The sequence below is a fragment of the Sinohyriopsis cumingii genome, unplaced genomic scaffold (assembly GCF_028554795.1).
Source record: "Sinohyriopsis cumingii isolate HCF-2022 unplaced genomic scaffold, ASM2855479v2 utg001505l, whole genome shotgun sequence".
Classification (NCBI taxonomy): Eukaryota; Metazoa; Mollusca; class Bivalvia; order Unionida; family Unionidae; genus Sinohyriopsis; species Sinohyriopsis cumingii.
Genome location: NW_028316006.1, coordinates 630,129 through 647,221, shown reverse-complemented (window position 1 = coordinate 647,221; position 17,093 = coordinate 630,129). Strand labels below are relative to the sequence as shown.

General features: G+C 33.5%; 1 protein-coding gene across 2 annotated transcripts in view; it reads left to right on the top strand.

Moving 5' to 3' along the window:
• LOC149772437 (uncharacterized) overlaps positions 1–17,093 on the top strand; it is a 170,414-nt gene that overhangs the window by 125,287 nt on the left and 28,034 nt on the right. For both annotated transcript variants that reach the window (XM_089947829.1, XM_089947828.1), the window contains exons 29-30: positions 12,972–13,162; positions 14,313–14,482. In XM_089947829.1, the coding sequence (XP_089803955.1) occupies positions 12,972–13,162; positions 14,313–14,482 (361 nt within the window). The remainder of the gene's footprint in view (positions 1–12,971; positions 13,163–14,312; positions 14,483–17,093) is intronic.

Below are 17,093 nucleotides of genomic sequence, written 5' to 3'. Positions count from 1 at the left end.
AACTGCATTTTAAGGATTTCACTGGGTTTTTTGGTCAGAAATGTACAGTTATATACACAGTTCATACACCTCAGTAACTGTGCAAACTCAGGTTGAGAATATTCTCCTGTCTTTTGCTCCCTTCCTGTGTTTCACTGCACTCTGAAAGTCAGATCTAGTGAGGGTTGGTCTTTGAAAACAGACGTTAAGCAAGTCATCTATTCTTTCAGGCAGAATCTGCTCCTCAAACTGGTTTTGGCAATAGTTTGACTTCTAAATCCCTCTTCATAGTCTGACTTTTAAATCCCCTATCATAGTTTGACTTCTAAATCCCCATTCATAGTCTGACTTCTAAATCCCCCTTCATAGTCTGACTTCTAAATCCCCTTTCATAGTCTGACTTCTAAATCCCCTTTCATAGTCTGACTTCAAAGTCCCCTTTCATAGTCTGACTTCTGAATCCCCTTTCATAGTCTGACTTCTAAATCCCCTTTCATAGTCTGACTTCTAAATCCCCTTTCATTGTCTGACTTCTAAATCCCCTTTCATAGTCTGACTTCTGAATCCCCTTTCATAGTCTGACTTATAAATCCCCTTTCATAGTCTGACTTCTAAATCCCCTTTTATAGTCTGCTGTGAGGAAAAAGCAGCTAGCTTTAGTGGTTTAGCCTAAGGAACTCTTTATCATGATGGGTGTGCAACAGAGTACTGATATTTTCTCTTGGATAGCCAGAATTCACAAGAGACTTAATTTTAGTGATTGCCTTGGCACTTGAGCTACGACCTGAAAATTCATGCACCAACAACTGTCCTAAATGCTCTGTAGGAACATACAGCTGCTTATTTTCCCACATTCATAGGTCCTGCATTGACAGAAATGAAACGGGTCTCATACTCAAAATGTCAAATGTATATGTGTTGTTTCATTCTCTTTTTAGCAACCTCATTTAATTTCTTCTTCAGATTGTCAACAAAAAGACACCATTATATTGTTGATTTTTCTTTGTCCTTGAGTAATAAAATGCTGGTGTTTTAAAACCAGTCTCTTGTTATCCTCAGAAAGATGTTTCTTAATCTATCAAGGAACCATATATACTCTTGTGTGTGGAGTCCAACTGCAAAAAACATCAACCCAGATCTGCCATCATATTATAGGCTGGCAGATCTTTTTCTGTGTTTGTTCTACAGATTACTCCTAATAAACTAAGTAGACCCAGATCTGCTGGGGCATTATGTGATGGCAGACCTTGGTCTTTTCATTAGGGGTGAAACTATACACCTGTGCCACATATCAATGTGATTCACAAAACAGAGCCAGTGTTACAATATATTATTGATACATATGGACTTAATGGTCATTTCATCTTTGAAAATTTGTCAGTGGTAGGGTGGTGCCGTTTTATGTTTTGACATCTTGGTTGTATTTCCAGTATGCAGATCATAGACAGCATAGACATATATCCATGACAAGGTATACAAAGTACTTTCAAACAGAGTCAGTGGTTTTAATTCAAACATTTAGGCGATTCCATGCTGCTGCTCCATTGATCAGATGCAGGACTCCTATTGGTCACTATGACCTTTGTTTTGCTTGCTTTGAAAACATCGTATTTCATGTCTTCACATAAATTTCTAAGGCATTATGATCTTATTATCAAAACAGAAGAAATGGTGCAATTAAGACATGAAAGGAAAACCTTACCTAGAACAAGTCCAAGTGCAAGAGCAGAGAAAACTAACAACCAGATACATCATATTGTACTTATTGCTTATTTAATTTGTAACTAACATAATGGATCTAAATTTTGTAATTAACATAATGGATCTAAATTTTGTAATTAACATAATGGATCTAAATTTTGTAATTAACATAATGGATCTAAATTTTGGAACTAGCATAATGGATCTAAATTTTGTAACTTACATAATGGATCTAAATTTTGTAACTAACATAATGGATCTAAATTTTGTAATTAACATAATGGATCTAAATTTTGTAACTAACATAATAGATCTAAATTTTGTAACTAACATAATGGATCTAAATTTTGTAATTAACATAATGGATCTAAATTTTGTAACTAACATAATGGATCTAAATTTTGTAATTAACATAATGGATCTAAATTTTGTAATTAACATAATGGATCTAAATTTTGTAACTAACATAATGGATCTAAATTTTGGAACTAGCATAATGGATCTAAATTTTGTAACTAACATAATGGATCTAAATTTTGTAACTAACATAATGGATCTAAATTTTGTAACTAACATAATAGATCTAAATTTGGTAACTAACATAATGGATCTAAATTTTGCAACTAACATAATGGATCTAAATTTTGTAATTAACATAATGGATCTAAATTTTGTAATTAACATAATGGATCTAAATTTTGTAATTAACATAATGGATCTAAATTTTGGAACTAGCATAATGGATCTAAATTTTGTAACTTACATAATGGATCTAAATTTTGTAACTAACATAATGGATCTAAATTTTGTAATTAACATAATGGATCTAAATTTTGTAATTAACATAATGGATCTAAATTTTGTAATTAACATAATGGATCTAAATTTTGGAACTAACATAATAGATCTAAATTTTGTAATTAACATAATGGATCTAAATTTTGTAATTAACATAATGGATCTAAATTTTGTAATTAACATAATGGATCTAAATTTTGTAACTAACATAATGGATCTAAATTTTGGAACTAGCATAATGGATCTAAATTTTGTAATTAACATAATGGATCTAAATTTTGTAATTAACATAATGGATCTAAATTTTGTAATTAACATAATGGATCTAAATTTTGTAACTAACATAATGGATCTAAATTTTGTAATTAACATAATGGATCTAAATTTTGTAATTAACATAATGGATCTAAATTTTGTAATTAACATAATGGATCTAAATTTTGTAACTAACATAATGGATCTAAATTTTGGAACTAACATAATAGATCTAAATTTTGTAATTAACATAATGGATCTAAATTTTGTAATTAACATAATGGATCTAAATTTTGTAATTAACATAATGGATCTAAATTTTGTAACTAACATAATGGATCTAAATTTTGGAACTAGCATAATGGATCTAAATTTTGTAATTAACATAATGGATCTAAATTTTGTAATTAACATAATGGATCTAAATTTTGTAATTAACATAATGGATCTAAATTTTGTAACTAACATAATGGATCTAAATTTTGTAATTAACATAATGGATCTAAATTTTGTAATTAACATAATGGATCTAAATTTTGTAATTAACATAATGGATCTAAATTTTGGAACTAGCATAATGGATCTAAATTTTGTAACTAACATAATGGATCTAAATTTTGTAATTAACATAATGGATCTAAATTTTGTAATTAACATAATGGATCTAAATTTTGTAATTAACATAATGGATCTAAATTTTGGAACTAGCATAATGGATCTAAATTTTGTAACTTACATAATGGATCTAAATTTTGTAACTAACATAATGGATCTAAATTTTGTAACTAACATAATGGATCTAAATTTTGTAATTAACATAATGGATCTAAATTTTGTAATTAACATAATGGATCTAAATTTTGGAACTAGCATAATGGATCTAAATTTTGTAACTTACATAATGGATCTAAATTTTGTAATTAACATAATGGATCTAAATTTTGTAACTAACATAATGGATCTAAATTTTGTAACTAACATAATGGATCTAAATTTTGTAATTAACATAATGGATCTAAATTTTGTAATTAACATAATGGATCTAAATTTTGGAACTAGCATAATGGATCTAAATTTTGTAACTTACATAATGGATCTAAATTTTGTAATTAACATAATGGATCTAAATTTTGTAACTAACATAATGGATCTAAATTTTGGAACTAACATAATGGATCTAAATTTTGTAACTTACATAATGGATCTAAATTTTGTAATTAACATAATGGATCTAAATTTTGTAACTAACATAATAGATCTAAATTTTGTAATTAACATAATGGATCTAAATTTTGGAACTAGCATAATGGATCTAAATTTTGTAACTTACATAATGGATCTAAATTTTGTAATTAACATAATGGATCTAAATTTTGTAACTAACATAATGGATCTAAATTTTGGAACTAACATAATGGATCTAAATTTTGTAACTTACATAATGGATCTAAATTTTGTAATTAACATAATGGATCTAAATTTTGTAACTAACATAATGGATCTAAATTTTGGAACTAACATAATGGATCTAAATTTTGTAACTTACATAATGGATCTAAATTTTGTAATTAACATAATGGATCTAAATTTTGTAACTAACATAATAGATCTAAATTTTGTAATTAACATAATGGATCTAAATTTTGGAACTAGCATAATGGATCTAAATTTTGTAACTTACATAATGGATCTAAATTTTGTAATTAACATAATGGATCTAAATTTTGTAACTAACATAATGGATCTAAATTTTGTAACTAACATAATGGATCTATATTTTTTAACTAACATAATTGATCTAAATTGTATAACTAAAATAATGGATCTAAATTTTTTAACTAATATAATTGATCTAAATTGTATGACTAAAATAATGGATCTAAATTTTTTAACTAACATAATTGATCTAAATTGTATAACTAAAATAATGGATTTAAATTTTTTAACTAACATAATGGATCTGACCAATGGACATCTTCCTCAGTAACTTGTGAATTTCCAAGATCACAGAATGTCACATGCTAGGATGCAAGTTACAGAGTAACCTCATTAAGAGAGGGATGAACATCAGCATTGAGAATGAGTGGGGATTAAGTATTAAGTGGTTGAATACTTATTTAATAAACACTCTGGGAATAATTGTCAGTAAATAGTTTATTTGTTCTAATGAAGTTCTTCACACTTCTGTATTAATAACCTTCATTTGCAATATTTTGAATATCAGAAAGATCATTTAAAACCTTAGTGGTTTCATGAAATGTTTCCTGGGAAAACTTTGTGTATTATGTCACCACTTTATACATGTGAATGTGGATACATTCTAGTGTTATGGTTGATTCAGAATATAACTATAGTCATTATTTAAACAAGAGTAACATATTTAGAGAAATAAGAACATTGAAACTGTTTTTTTCTTTGTTTTAAAAACTTTTATATTAAAATAATATTGAGGCTGTGATGTCAAGTAATAGTGAAATTTCTGCTGTGCAGACCTCCAAATGCCACTTTGGAAATTTTAAATTCACTGTCAACTTTTGAACTTGCTTCTCCATAATGAATTCTGTCTGTGACACAAACTTTTCATGTTCAACCAGTAGTATGCCTTTTGTATGGTCCCTGTGCTATCACTGAATCAAATGAGAATGTTAAACCAAAGGTCAAGGTTGGATATTTTAATTATGGTAGATTAACTTAGTGTTCTCAGTGTTCAATGACTCAGTTGAAATGAGTTTACTTGACACACTACCATGAATGCTAGCAATTATGCATGTAGAATTTGCATGCAGTCAAACTTTTTTCATCTACTCACATTACTTGATTTGATACAAAAGACTAATTAATATGATAATACAATACAGGTCCACCTTTATTTGATTGTAATATTGCAACTGATGATTCCACAAGGCAGATATCAAAACATGGTCAGTACTTAATTAGGTTCTCATGGAAATCTTTGTGGGCATCACTGAGATGGTCAATTGACACTTTTCATGTTTGACCACAAGATGGCACTTTGCATTTATGATGATAATACTGAAACTAAATTGAAAGATAAAAATTAAACATGAATTTCACTTAGAGAGTAGATGACTTGTTAATTGGTATTTATTTCTTAGAGTATTGAGTTAGTAGGAATTCCAGCAATTTTTTTTTCATGTGTACTGAGAATTTTTGTTTTTAAAAAATATAATAAAATATATTCCTTTTATTAAAAGTTATAAATTTTGTAATTCTGAATCAAATTTTCAGGCTTTGATGATAAAATGAGTGGTATATCAAGGTTTCATTTACCAATTTTTATCGTCGTTTGCATCACATTCAACAAATAGGGACTAATCATTTTTGCTATTTTCTTACAATAATTATAATCAGGTTCACAAGTTACCTGGGTGCAAGTTATTGAGGAAGAGATGTAGTTCAAATTTACTATCAATGAGATTAAGAATCCATCCCAGCCCCTCTCACCCTAAAAAACTACATTGTCCTAACCTTTTGCATTATTTTATATCATCACCATGCAAAGACATATATACCCACTCACATAAGCAGAACCACAATGAAAATAAATGCAAAAAAACACTAAATCTCTGCCTTTACAACCAATTAGACAATGAAATACAGTCACAGTCAGATTTGCTTAAAGATCTTGCCAAATTTTTCTGAGCCTAAAATGATGATCCTATATTGCATCAGTATTGGTGTGGGGGAGTTTCAAACATGCACTGACCACACTGATTGGAAGGTTTAAACGTACTAGTTACTTTGGGACTGAGTTATGCATTAATGCATTGTTCTGATGCTAGCTGATGTTACTGTGTTGACAGATGAAGTACACTCTGGTATGACAAATACCAATATGGTGTTTGCAGTATGAGCACTTAAACTCCATAAACCATGAGTTTCTAACTTCCTTTTCCTTATCTATCATAATTTATGTAGCAGTTTATTTTCAGATGGCCCGTAAAAAATTTATATCAACAGGGCCGTAAAAAATTTATATCATCAAGGTTTGTGCTTGGCATAAACTAGAATTTTAGTTGTTTAATTTTGTTCTTGTTTTGTACAGTTCTTAAATAGCAATGATACTAAAAGTTGTTCTGTTCTTGGCATAAAAATTGATTTTCTTAAAAAACTTTAGGCACCATTAGTTTTGCATCAGATTAAAGTTATATATTGTTTCAAAGGAGAGAAATCTATGCAGCATACTTACAATGAAGACACAAGTCAATAAACTATAATACTTAACACTTAAAAAAAGCAGTATTCCATTAACTGTGTAATAAAAACTTGAAAAGCATGATTTGGTTCACTGGAAATAAAGTAGTTAAGAGATTTGGGGTTTTACACTAGACCACGTGACTGCAAGCATAACTAGGCAAATGAATCACTGCTTGTGTGTTGAATTTAAGCAATTCAGAGTACAAAATGTGTGTCAGTTATTCCATATATATCATCAACTATCACAACAGCTTATAAAAGAATTGTTATAATGAAGGAAGGAACTTGTATCCATAACTATAAAAATGGAGGGGCTGCCTGCTTGATTTTAAGCTTTTCAACAATGCTCATATATTGAAAAATCCAAATATTTACAGTATCTATGCTATAGGGTGATTTGGGCAAAATAATTGTAATAGAGTCTGTTGTTTCATCTAAGCAGGCCCCAGAAGTGAAGTTTGCTTCTTCTTGAATTGATTTCAGGAAAAATTCCCCCAATTCACCCCTTTATTTCAATATAGTGCATGAATAATCAAAATAAAATGTTGGTTTTTCATATATTTTTCCTTCAGAGATAAAGGTGGAATTATAAAAAAAAAAAGTTTTATGTTCCATAATCAGTTTTGATGCAGAATAGATGATCATAAATATGGAAACTTAGACCTCTGCTGAATTCCAGAGGGGCCCAATTTATTTGGCAGAATGATACCTGTACAGTCAACTCCGCTTATATGCATAGCCTCGGGACAGGACCCAAGCTATGCATATAAACGGAGTATGCATTTAAGCGGAATTCATGTATATTTACAATGAAAAACAGGACCATACGTTCAATATGCACTTAAGTGATCTGTGCAGTTAAGCGATATGCATTTAAGTGGAGCCGACTGTATTTAGAAATATACTGACTGCTGGGGCAATTTTCAATGCAAAATCCTTTGCTCTTGTTATTTTTGACAGTCCATAGATTACATTGAAATTAGATGTTTGGGTGACAACTAGTCATAAGGTGAAATTTAAAGACCAGTTCTTTTTTTAATCCCAAGGTACATAATTGTAAGAGCTTTTTGTTCAAATTTAAAACAACCCTTGTATAAATGATTTTGTATTATATCAAGATAGCATGTTAGGCACAGTAAATTAAAATGAGTTTCATGCAATTTGTGTGAATTTCAATAGTTACACTTGTTTTTAGTGATACAGCCTGTGTTTTGGTACATGGTCATGTGTCTTGTTCAGATGTTAAGCAGTTTTTTGTTGCTATTTTTTAATTCCACACAGTAAGGGTTATAATTGATCTTTTAAAAATTCCATTTAACCCTGGAAAAAAACCTGGAAATAAATCAAGAAATTAAAAAACCACGGGGACCCTGAAGAAAAGAATTTTGTGTGATTTCATAAAAAATGCTCAACATCATGTGTTCAACATTGACAGGAAACATTCTGGATTAAAGGTCTTTTGGTTTTATTTAAATGATCCAACATTCAGAATGGGTGCCTTTACAAAAATATCTTTTATGAGAATGAAATACAGTCCCATTTGAATGAAACCTTTTCAACTGAATTTGATCAAATTTTGATAAATGCATTCTGTTTTGAATTCCTTTGAACTCTGCCATCAAATACAGCTAAGATATTAAAGAGAAACTTACAAGCAATCATTAAACAGATTATAAAAAAGTGACAGAAAGCAACTTTTTTAATACCTTGATTTCTTGGCCAGCTGCTCTTAACATTTGTGTAAGTGATCTAGTACTCACTAGGGTCTGTTGTCTTATTATACACTCAATGGAATCTATTGTATCAATTTTTTTCCCAACCTGCATACCTCCTATCCAGCCTGCCACATATATATCAATCCACCAATTCATATACTAAATATGTTCTCAAAGTACCAAGAAAAACAAATCAACATATCATCTGTCATGCATCCATTCATCCAGCTTCAAGTAAGACTGAAATAAAACATTTAATAGCAGTAATACATTACCTTCTACAGTTAAATTGTAATCTTTTTCTATGATGCTGATTCCCTAGTCCAAGCTAATTATTCCCACCTCCAATTAGTACTTGCAGAAAGAATAGAACATGATCCTGTTCCAATTTCATTGTTGTATCCAACATACTGAATACCTTCCTCTTTTTTCTTGATCTGTTGTCCTTAATGTGGGTGTAAGGACACTCAACAAAATTCGCTGTTGTTTTTTACTTTTGGCTAGTGATTTTCTTCCAATCCTTGCTTTAACTGAATCTGTTTGTGTTCCATTTTGCTCATTTTGAAGGATTTTGTGCTTTGCTTAGTGAAAGTGGTGCTTCAGTGAATTTACCTTTTCAGAGCAGGTGTTAATGTAAGTATGCCATACCCTTTTTGTAGTTAATAGTTCAATTCATTTTGTCGTCTTTTTTTTTTGCTTCTCAGATTCAGCTATAGTTATGTCACAAGTTGTGGGTAAATATGGACATAAGAAGGCCACATGGGACAATCACCCCACCTGTTGATCGTGTTCTTAAGTTTACATGTAATTACAGTTGCCTTGTTTGTTGTCTTTGGGAAGATATATTGCATGGCTTACAAGAATGTGATAGAGGAAGGAAGAAGGTTCCCACTTACCACTTTCATCTTAGGATGACCACCTCCATTTCCAGAAAGGGTCTAGGTCATTTCATGTCTTAGGGAGATCAGCATCTTCAGTGCTAGATGGTTTGGGGAGCACTTTGGTTTGGAAATCTCCTGAAGACCTCAGATCAGTGTCACTCAAACCAGTGTTGTCAATTGTGGTAGGGCGAGATCCTTTGTCCCTCCTAAGGAGGGACAGGGCTGATGCCATTAAAAGCAAATCATACCTTCAGGAAGGCAATGAAGAGCATTTATATCACTCTAGCAGATGTGATACTGGCTCCAGTTCTCTGAAGAGAGACTTCTGTCAAGTCTTTATTGCAGGTTCCCAGTCACTGGTCACTGGGAAACACTTTAAGCAACCAGACTCCAGGTTTTGTGAGTCTGAGGACAGGGATCAGGTCAAGTTTTACTCACATCAGATTGGCATACTCCCCCATTTGCTGTTTTAATTCCTATGGGATTTGGGGACTCAAACTACATGGTAGTGTGTCTTTTTCTCTGCGATGACTTCATGAATGTGTCTTCCTTGGTTCCAGGGTATGTCAGAAAAATAAGGTCATAGACCTCTGTCCCCTCTAGCCTCAACCAACAAAAGGAAGCTGGCCACTACTCCCCTCACAGATTATTGAGAAGGAATTGTCAATCCTGTTTTCTAAGTAGGAAAATCATAGGATTAGTCACTTTGCCCCTCACAAGCAAGATAGAATGATGAAAACTCCATTTTAATGACTCCTCTAGAAACGTGGACCATGAAGGTTAGTCTTGTCTTGTTTCAGTAGCTAGATCGGAATGATGATACACTTTTATTTCTGGTAGATTTAAATGAGTTATGGCAGGCTCTTCCCTCCCATTAGGCTTCCCTTCATTTCACCTTTTAGGTCAGGCCAAGGAGGAGGAACAATTCTTGAGTTTTAAAAGGTGGAAAATAAGGTTTACCACCTCCTTCTCTTATGACAGTGTCCAAAGCTTTCAGAAGCTGAGGACAAAAGAATTCACTTCAGTTCAGAGAGGCATTCTTGGATACATTTAGGATCTTCTGTCGCTCCCAAAGAAAGCGATGATTTGAGAGCTTGCTTAGACATTTATTTAGGTCCAACAGGCTGTAAGATAGCAGAAGAGGTGGTCTGCCCCTCTTCTATCATTCAACCACTGGTGTCTACCTCCAGTTATTCGATCCATGCCCTGCTTTCCCCAAAGACACCATTCCACACCAAACACCCCTGATTCAGGTGACTTGTTTCCTGGTAAAATCTTTTGAGGTCTTGGAACTAAAGGCTCAAAATCTGGTTACTATAGCCGCCTTGCATGCTGATCTGCTTTTGGCTGCCTCCTGCTTTTTATAGCAATTGTTGGAGTCTGTTATTCAAACTTCAAGACATATTCTTTTGATATCCATTTTTGATCTCCAATGGCTGGCATCAGAAACTGAAGAGGATGCAAATGAAGTCTCCTTAGGGAACTAATTTCATAGCTGTGCTCAGAGTTTGCAGGAGCGAGACGTTGAGGCAAGTGAACAATGAAGCCTTGGCCAAAAAGATCCACTCTGAGCGACAGTACCTAAGTGATCATTTCTAGGAGAACATGAATACTAATAGCTTGGATCTGACTTTTGTCACTGCCTCATTTGGAGGCTAGATCAAAGCCAGTTTAGTCCCAAGTCACGCACCAGAACCCACTCCTTTTCTGTACATTCAAGTGGTCTTGGGTAGTCTTTACAAAACATTCCTATCTCACCTGTCCGCATTGGTTCAAGTCTGAGCTTGGTCAATGTGGGTATGTGAGAAAGCTTGCCAGTTGCTTCCTTTGGGTTGGTGGTTCTTCTAGTTTCTTCTTCCACCAAATATATACTAGCCACCATGTATAGCAGCCTATCAAGTGAAAAATGGCAATAAAACCACAAACCAATTTGTACTCTCATGCATCAGATACAGAATGGGGTGCTCTCGTGGAGCCATTCTGTAGCAGAGGCACCTTTTCAGCTGTGGGAGATGCCAATAGTGGACTTGTTTGATATGAGATGAACAACAGTCTCCCTCTTTATGACTTATCAACACCAGATCAGAGGTCTTGGACAGTGGACACCTTTAGTCTGAATTGGGACTAACAGTATGCTTACACCATCCCATCTTTCAAGGAAATTCTGCAGGTTCTCCATAAAGTCAGGATCTTGATACATCTTGGCTTATCCTGTGGCCCCAATGGTCTTTGTTCAGTGATCTTGACTTGTAGATAGACGAGTCCAGGAAATTGCCAAAGAGCAGGGACCTGCTTTCAAAGCACATGTGGTCTGTTCTACACAACAGTCAACAGAATCTCCGTCTTCATATTTGGTTCATCTCAAAGAATCTATCCACTAAGACCAGTTTTCGAGCAAGGTTGGCAACTGTATTGCCAAGGCTACAAGGCAATCCATTTTCCAAGTTCAGGATGTCAAGTGGAGAAACGTATGTCCAGTATGCAATGCATTGATCCGTTTAGTTGCAGATTTTTTTCACTTTTCAAGGAAAGAGAATGTTATGTATTTACGATTAAGGGAAGCCCTTTCAAATACTCAGGTTCTTTATTGGTTTTGTCATTGGATCAGTTTTTTAATCTCTTCAGATATTGCAATCTTCAGAGGTCAGTATGTTGCTTATTATTGACTAGATGGAATCTTGTTTTGTCTTTTTTCGGCATTATCTAAAGATTCATATGAACCTTCAAGTGATGCTTAAGAACCTCACTTTTGATGCTGACCTTAGTGTCCCCAAGGATGAATGAAATTTATGTCTTGTCAGTGGGAAAGGGTTGTTTACAGTTCAGTGGTAACTTTGATTTGGTTTCTTTTCATTGCTTTCAGTAAGCCCTGTTTCTATTGAGATTGCCAATCTTGGTCAGATCTGCATGAGAAGGTTCAAGATAGGGTCCTTTGCCCAGTTCAGGTCTTTAAGGTTTATTTTAGCCATTGATCTCGGTGTACTAAATCATAGGCATGTGCTCATTTGGTTGGTCCAGTTGAGACAGCACATTTAACCATGCCTTCTGCTTGTTTACAGGAGGAAATACTCCCTCAGTAATGGAAAGTTCATTTTTTTCTTATACCAGTTTCTCTTTTGGAGGTTATAAGCCTTCTTCCTTACTAGTAAATTTAACAATTCAGTGGTAGTCTAGGTCCAAATCGGAATGAGGAAGACATTTTGTATGTTGGATATGACTAAGAAATAAGACAGGTTAAATGTTCTTTTTCTTCTTGCCCGGCAGTTATTAATTTTGAGGCAGGAATAATTAGCCTGCGCTGGGGACTTGGTGTCTTGGAAAAGGAAATCAATGGCATAGTAACTGGTAAAGTATTACATAATAAAATGATTTTCAGTTCAAAAGGACTACATCTTTTATTCAAGTTTAAGATGTTTTATTTCAGGTTGGCAAGCTAGAGGTCAAGTACTCCCTCATGAACCGCCCTGATGTGTTCACTATTCGATCTGAGAAATGCATCATCAAACCTCCCACATTTTTCTTTCACAAAGATCACCTCGAGTCCACCTCAGAGGTCAACCGAGAATTGGCACGCATCTTCAGCAATGGAAACTCCAATTGCTGTACAGTTCTTAGGTATTCTTTACTTTACTGTTTTAATTTTCATTCTTCCATTTGCCAAAGTTGATCTGTGAAAAGTAAATGTATGTTCTTATCAAAAGAACTTATTTCAGTATCTCTTACCTTTTTATGCTACACTGTATTAAAGAAAAATAATTTTTCCCACTTTCAAAAAGCAGTAACTCATGTCCTGTTCAGCAACACCATCTTATCTAATTGGCTAATCAGTTTAATTTACGACCATAAAATGAAAATACAGTACACACACATAGAAGAACTGGTTGGCTTGCATATGGTTAGCTCACATGCTCCTGATCACTCAAAACGTTTTCCAGATCCAACAAAAAATTGTATAGTGTCCCAGAGATTTTGCTGTACTTCTTTGTATGCTTTTGTGAACATAATTATATGGCGATGACTGTACTTGTGTATAAATCAGATCTAAATGCAAATAACATATCCAGATCTGCTGTCATATAGTGTACTTTCAGATCAGGGTCTGTGTTGTTTTGTTCTGTTGATCAGTCATAACAAACTGCATAGACCCAGATCTGACTTCACATTATGCAATGGCAGATCTGGGTCTTTGTAGTTTGCAGTTGGATCTGACCTGTAGGTGAGTATATACAGTAATCATCATTGAATCTGACCTGTTGGTGAGTATATACAGTAATCATCATTGGATCTGACCTGTAGGTGAGTATATACAGTAATCATCATTGGATCTGACCTGTAGGTGAGTATATACAGTAATCATCATTGGATCTGACCTGTAGGTGAGTATATACAGTAATCATCATTGGATCTGACCTGTAGGTGAGTATGTACAGTAATCATCATTGGATCTGACCTGTAGGTGAGTATGTACAGTAATCATCATTGGATCTGACCTGTAGGTGAGTATATACAGTAATCATAATTGGATCTGACCTGTAGGTGAGTATATACAGTAATCATCATTGGATCTGACCTATAGGTGAGTATATACAGTAATCATCATTGGATCTGACCTGTAGGTGAGTATGTACAGTAATCATCATTGGATCTGACCTGTAGGTGAGTATATACAGTAATCATCGTTGAGTTATGCAGAGAACCATTCAACAAATTCCATGACTCCTCATTTAGTGGTACTGTATCTGGTTGTTTATTGTCTTGCCATCAGGAGTTTCCTGTCTGAGCTTTCCAACATCCTAAACAATGTATCAGATGACACAATTGAGGAACTGCTTCAGCGCCATGATGCATACTTTGAACTTTACACCATACCAGGTGAAGAATTATGGAAAGTCCAAGCACCCCCTTTGCCAGCATCTCCAGAACCAGATGTCATAGGTAAGAATGACAAATGTTTTCCTTCTCAAACACACCAGCCCTACCCTCCATCTTAGACATACCACCTCCACCCTCCACATGTTAACTTAAATATAGAGTTCTTACTATACTTTAATACAGGGTTGACTCTGTATGACATTACTCATGAAGCCATAGAAAGTACATATTGTTCAGTAAGGTAGTCTTGTTATGAGGGTTGTTGCCCTGATATTGTATTAAAATACTAATATGGAGTGTTTAGTGGCATGAAATCATGTTGTAATGAGGAATAATTTACAACATACTGTCCTTATTATAAACAAAGCACACTCTTTAGCCTTTTTAATTTTGGGGGCACTTGTAATAGATACCTTTTAAGAGGTTTCAAAATTGAAAGCATCACATTTGACGGGTTTACCTTTTTCAGTGATGAAAATTATGTACAGGTACAGTATAATTCTGTTTTAATGTACTCTGATTTTTACAAAATAAAGAATTAATATCAGCTTATGAATTCATAAAGCCATGTGACTTGCAGCCTTAAGCTGATGTGTGCTTAACAGCACAGCAGAGTTTACACAGTGATGCCATTGTAAACACAGAACTGTGTGTACAAAGTGATACCATTTTCAACACACTAGTGTGTGTACAAAGTGATACCATTTTCAAGACAGAAGTGTGTGTACAAAGTGATACATTTTCAAGGTCAGGCATTAGGAAACAGTAACGGTAATTTGAGAGGATGGTGAATTTGGATACAATAACTGTTGCCCAGTAAGATTGGTGCTGATTATTCAAAATGTATCAAAAAGAACATAATGTATCAAAAAGAACAGAATGTATCAAAAATGAAGAAACAAATGCTTATTTCCCTGTCAGAGTTTATTTATTTCATGGATTAATCTCGGCAGATGCCTAAAAGAATGATTAAAAAAGATAAAAAATGTGGCAACAACAGATTATGGCTACTTAAATGGTTAAAACAATGCTAACATAAGTATGAGCAAAATGAAACAACTGTCAAGATCAGTTTCTCATAAGATCAACTGCATAACTAGATAATCTTTTACTGACCATAAAGTTGGATCATCTGTATGATTTGATGATCATGTTATGTGCAGATATGATTTTTCTTGATATAGTCTGGGGTTTTTTTATCATCTCTGATCCGTTTTTTTATAAACGGACTGTTCGGTCCCATTCTGCAATGACCCTTGTAACGTATTTGTTCCTTATAATAGTTAGCCCACAAGTCTCGTAAAGAGTATTCTGATTGGTCAAAAGTTTAAATTCATCTAATGAATCTTGGTGTAATGGAAAATGATGGCAGTGGAAAGAAGAAGCGTGCTTGCAAAAAATGGTGTTCTGAGTTGTTGAGAGACCATGACATGGCAAGTTTAGATAAAGGTTAAGAAAATGTATGGGAATGGCTGGAGCGAAAAGTCGATGGAAATTTAGTTGGTCAGTTTATAAGAAAACTGACCATTAGAGGAGTGGCATTTTGTGACCTCTGCTCTACCACATGGATTAGTTACAAAAGAAAATTTGGAGTATCCATTCATGAATCAAGGGATGGGGGTTCTAACCTGTAACAGTGTGTTATGTTGTTACAGGTTAGAACCCACATCCCTTGATTCATGGATGGATACTCCAAATTTATTTTGTAACAAACCCCTGTAGATCGAAAGTAATTGCAGTTGGAAGAGTTTGGAACAGCACCTACAAAAGAAGCTGCATACAGAAGAATTGAAGCTCAGAAGACATATGGAAAAAGTGCAGTTGATTACTATAAGAAGAAAGATTTCTTGCATGAGAGAACAGATGTAGCTGTCTGTCAGAATATGTGCACTGCATGTCGCCAATACAAGCACCAGCTTGAAAGGAAAAAGAGTCTCATCGGAAAGAAAAGAAACGATTGCACATTGAGCCAAAAAAGTCAGTCAACAAGGAAGGCTAAAGAAATCTTTGCTAAAGCGACAAAAAGAGTAATTATTGAGAAGGATTTCAATTGTGGTTAAATCTTTCATCACTCAAAATTGCAGAGAATACATTAGTGCAGTTTTGACATACTTTGTTTTTGACAACAGCTTCCCTTGAATGAAGAATTGATGTAACCAAGTATTAAATAAAATGTGTACATCATTTGATTATTCTTTCTTTCATTTGTTATATAGTAATATCTCTTTTATCCTTACTTATCACAACACATATTGATGTAAGGTAGCAAATGGAAAAGACACCTACCTGACACTATATACAAATGTGCATTTAAACAACATAAATTACTTTCTTTTTCTTTCTTTTTTCCACATGGGTTAGAATAATATATACATTTATAAAAGACAATTACAGATACTGTTATATAGTTGAATTGTCTAGTATATGCTTATTATCGATCTCTGGGAATGAATTGGCAATGAAAATAAGGTGGTGGGGTCTCCATAACCTGTGGCTGATTTTTCATGGTTCTATAAATTCATTGGTCAGAGGTTCCACAAAATCGACAAATAATCTCACCAGTATATCACAAAAAAATAGTGAAATCACAGTATTTTTGTTTTTGTAAGGACTATAAAGAAAAAAAATACATTTTAATGTATGTGAAAAGAGTTCGTCAGATTTGTTTTCAATG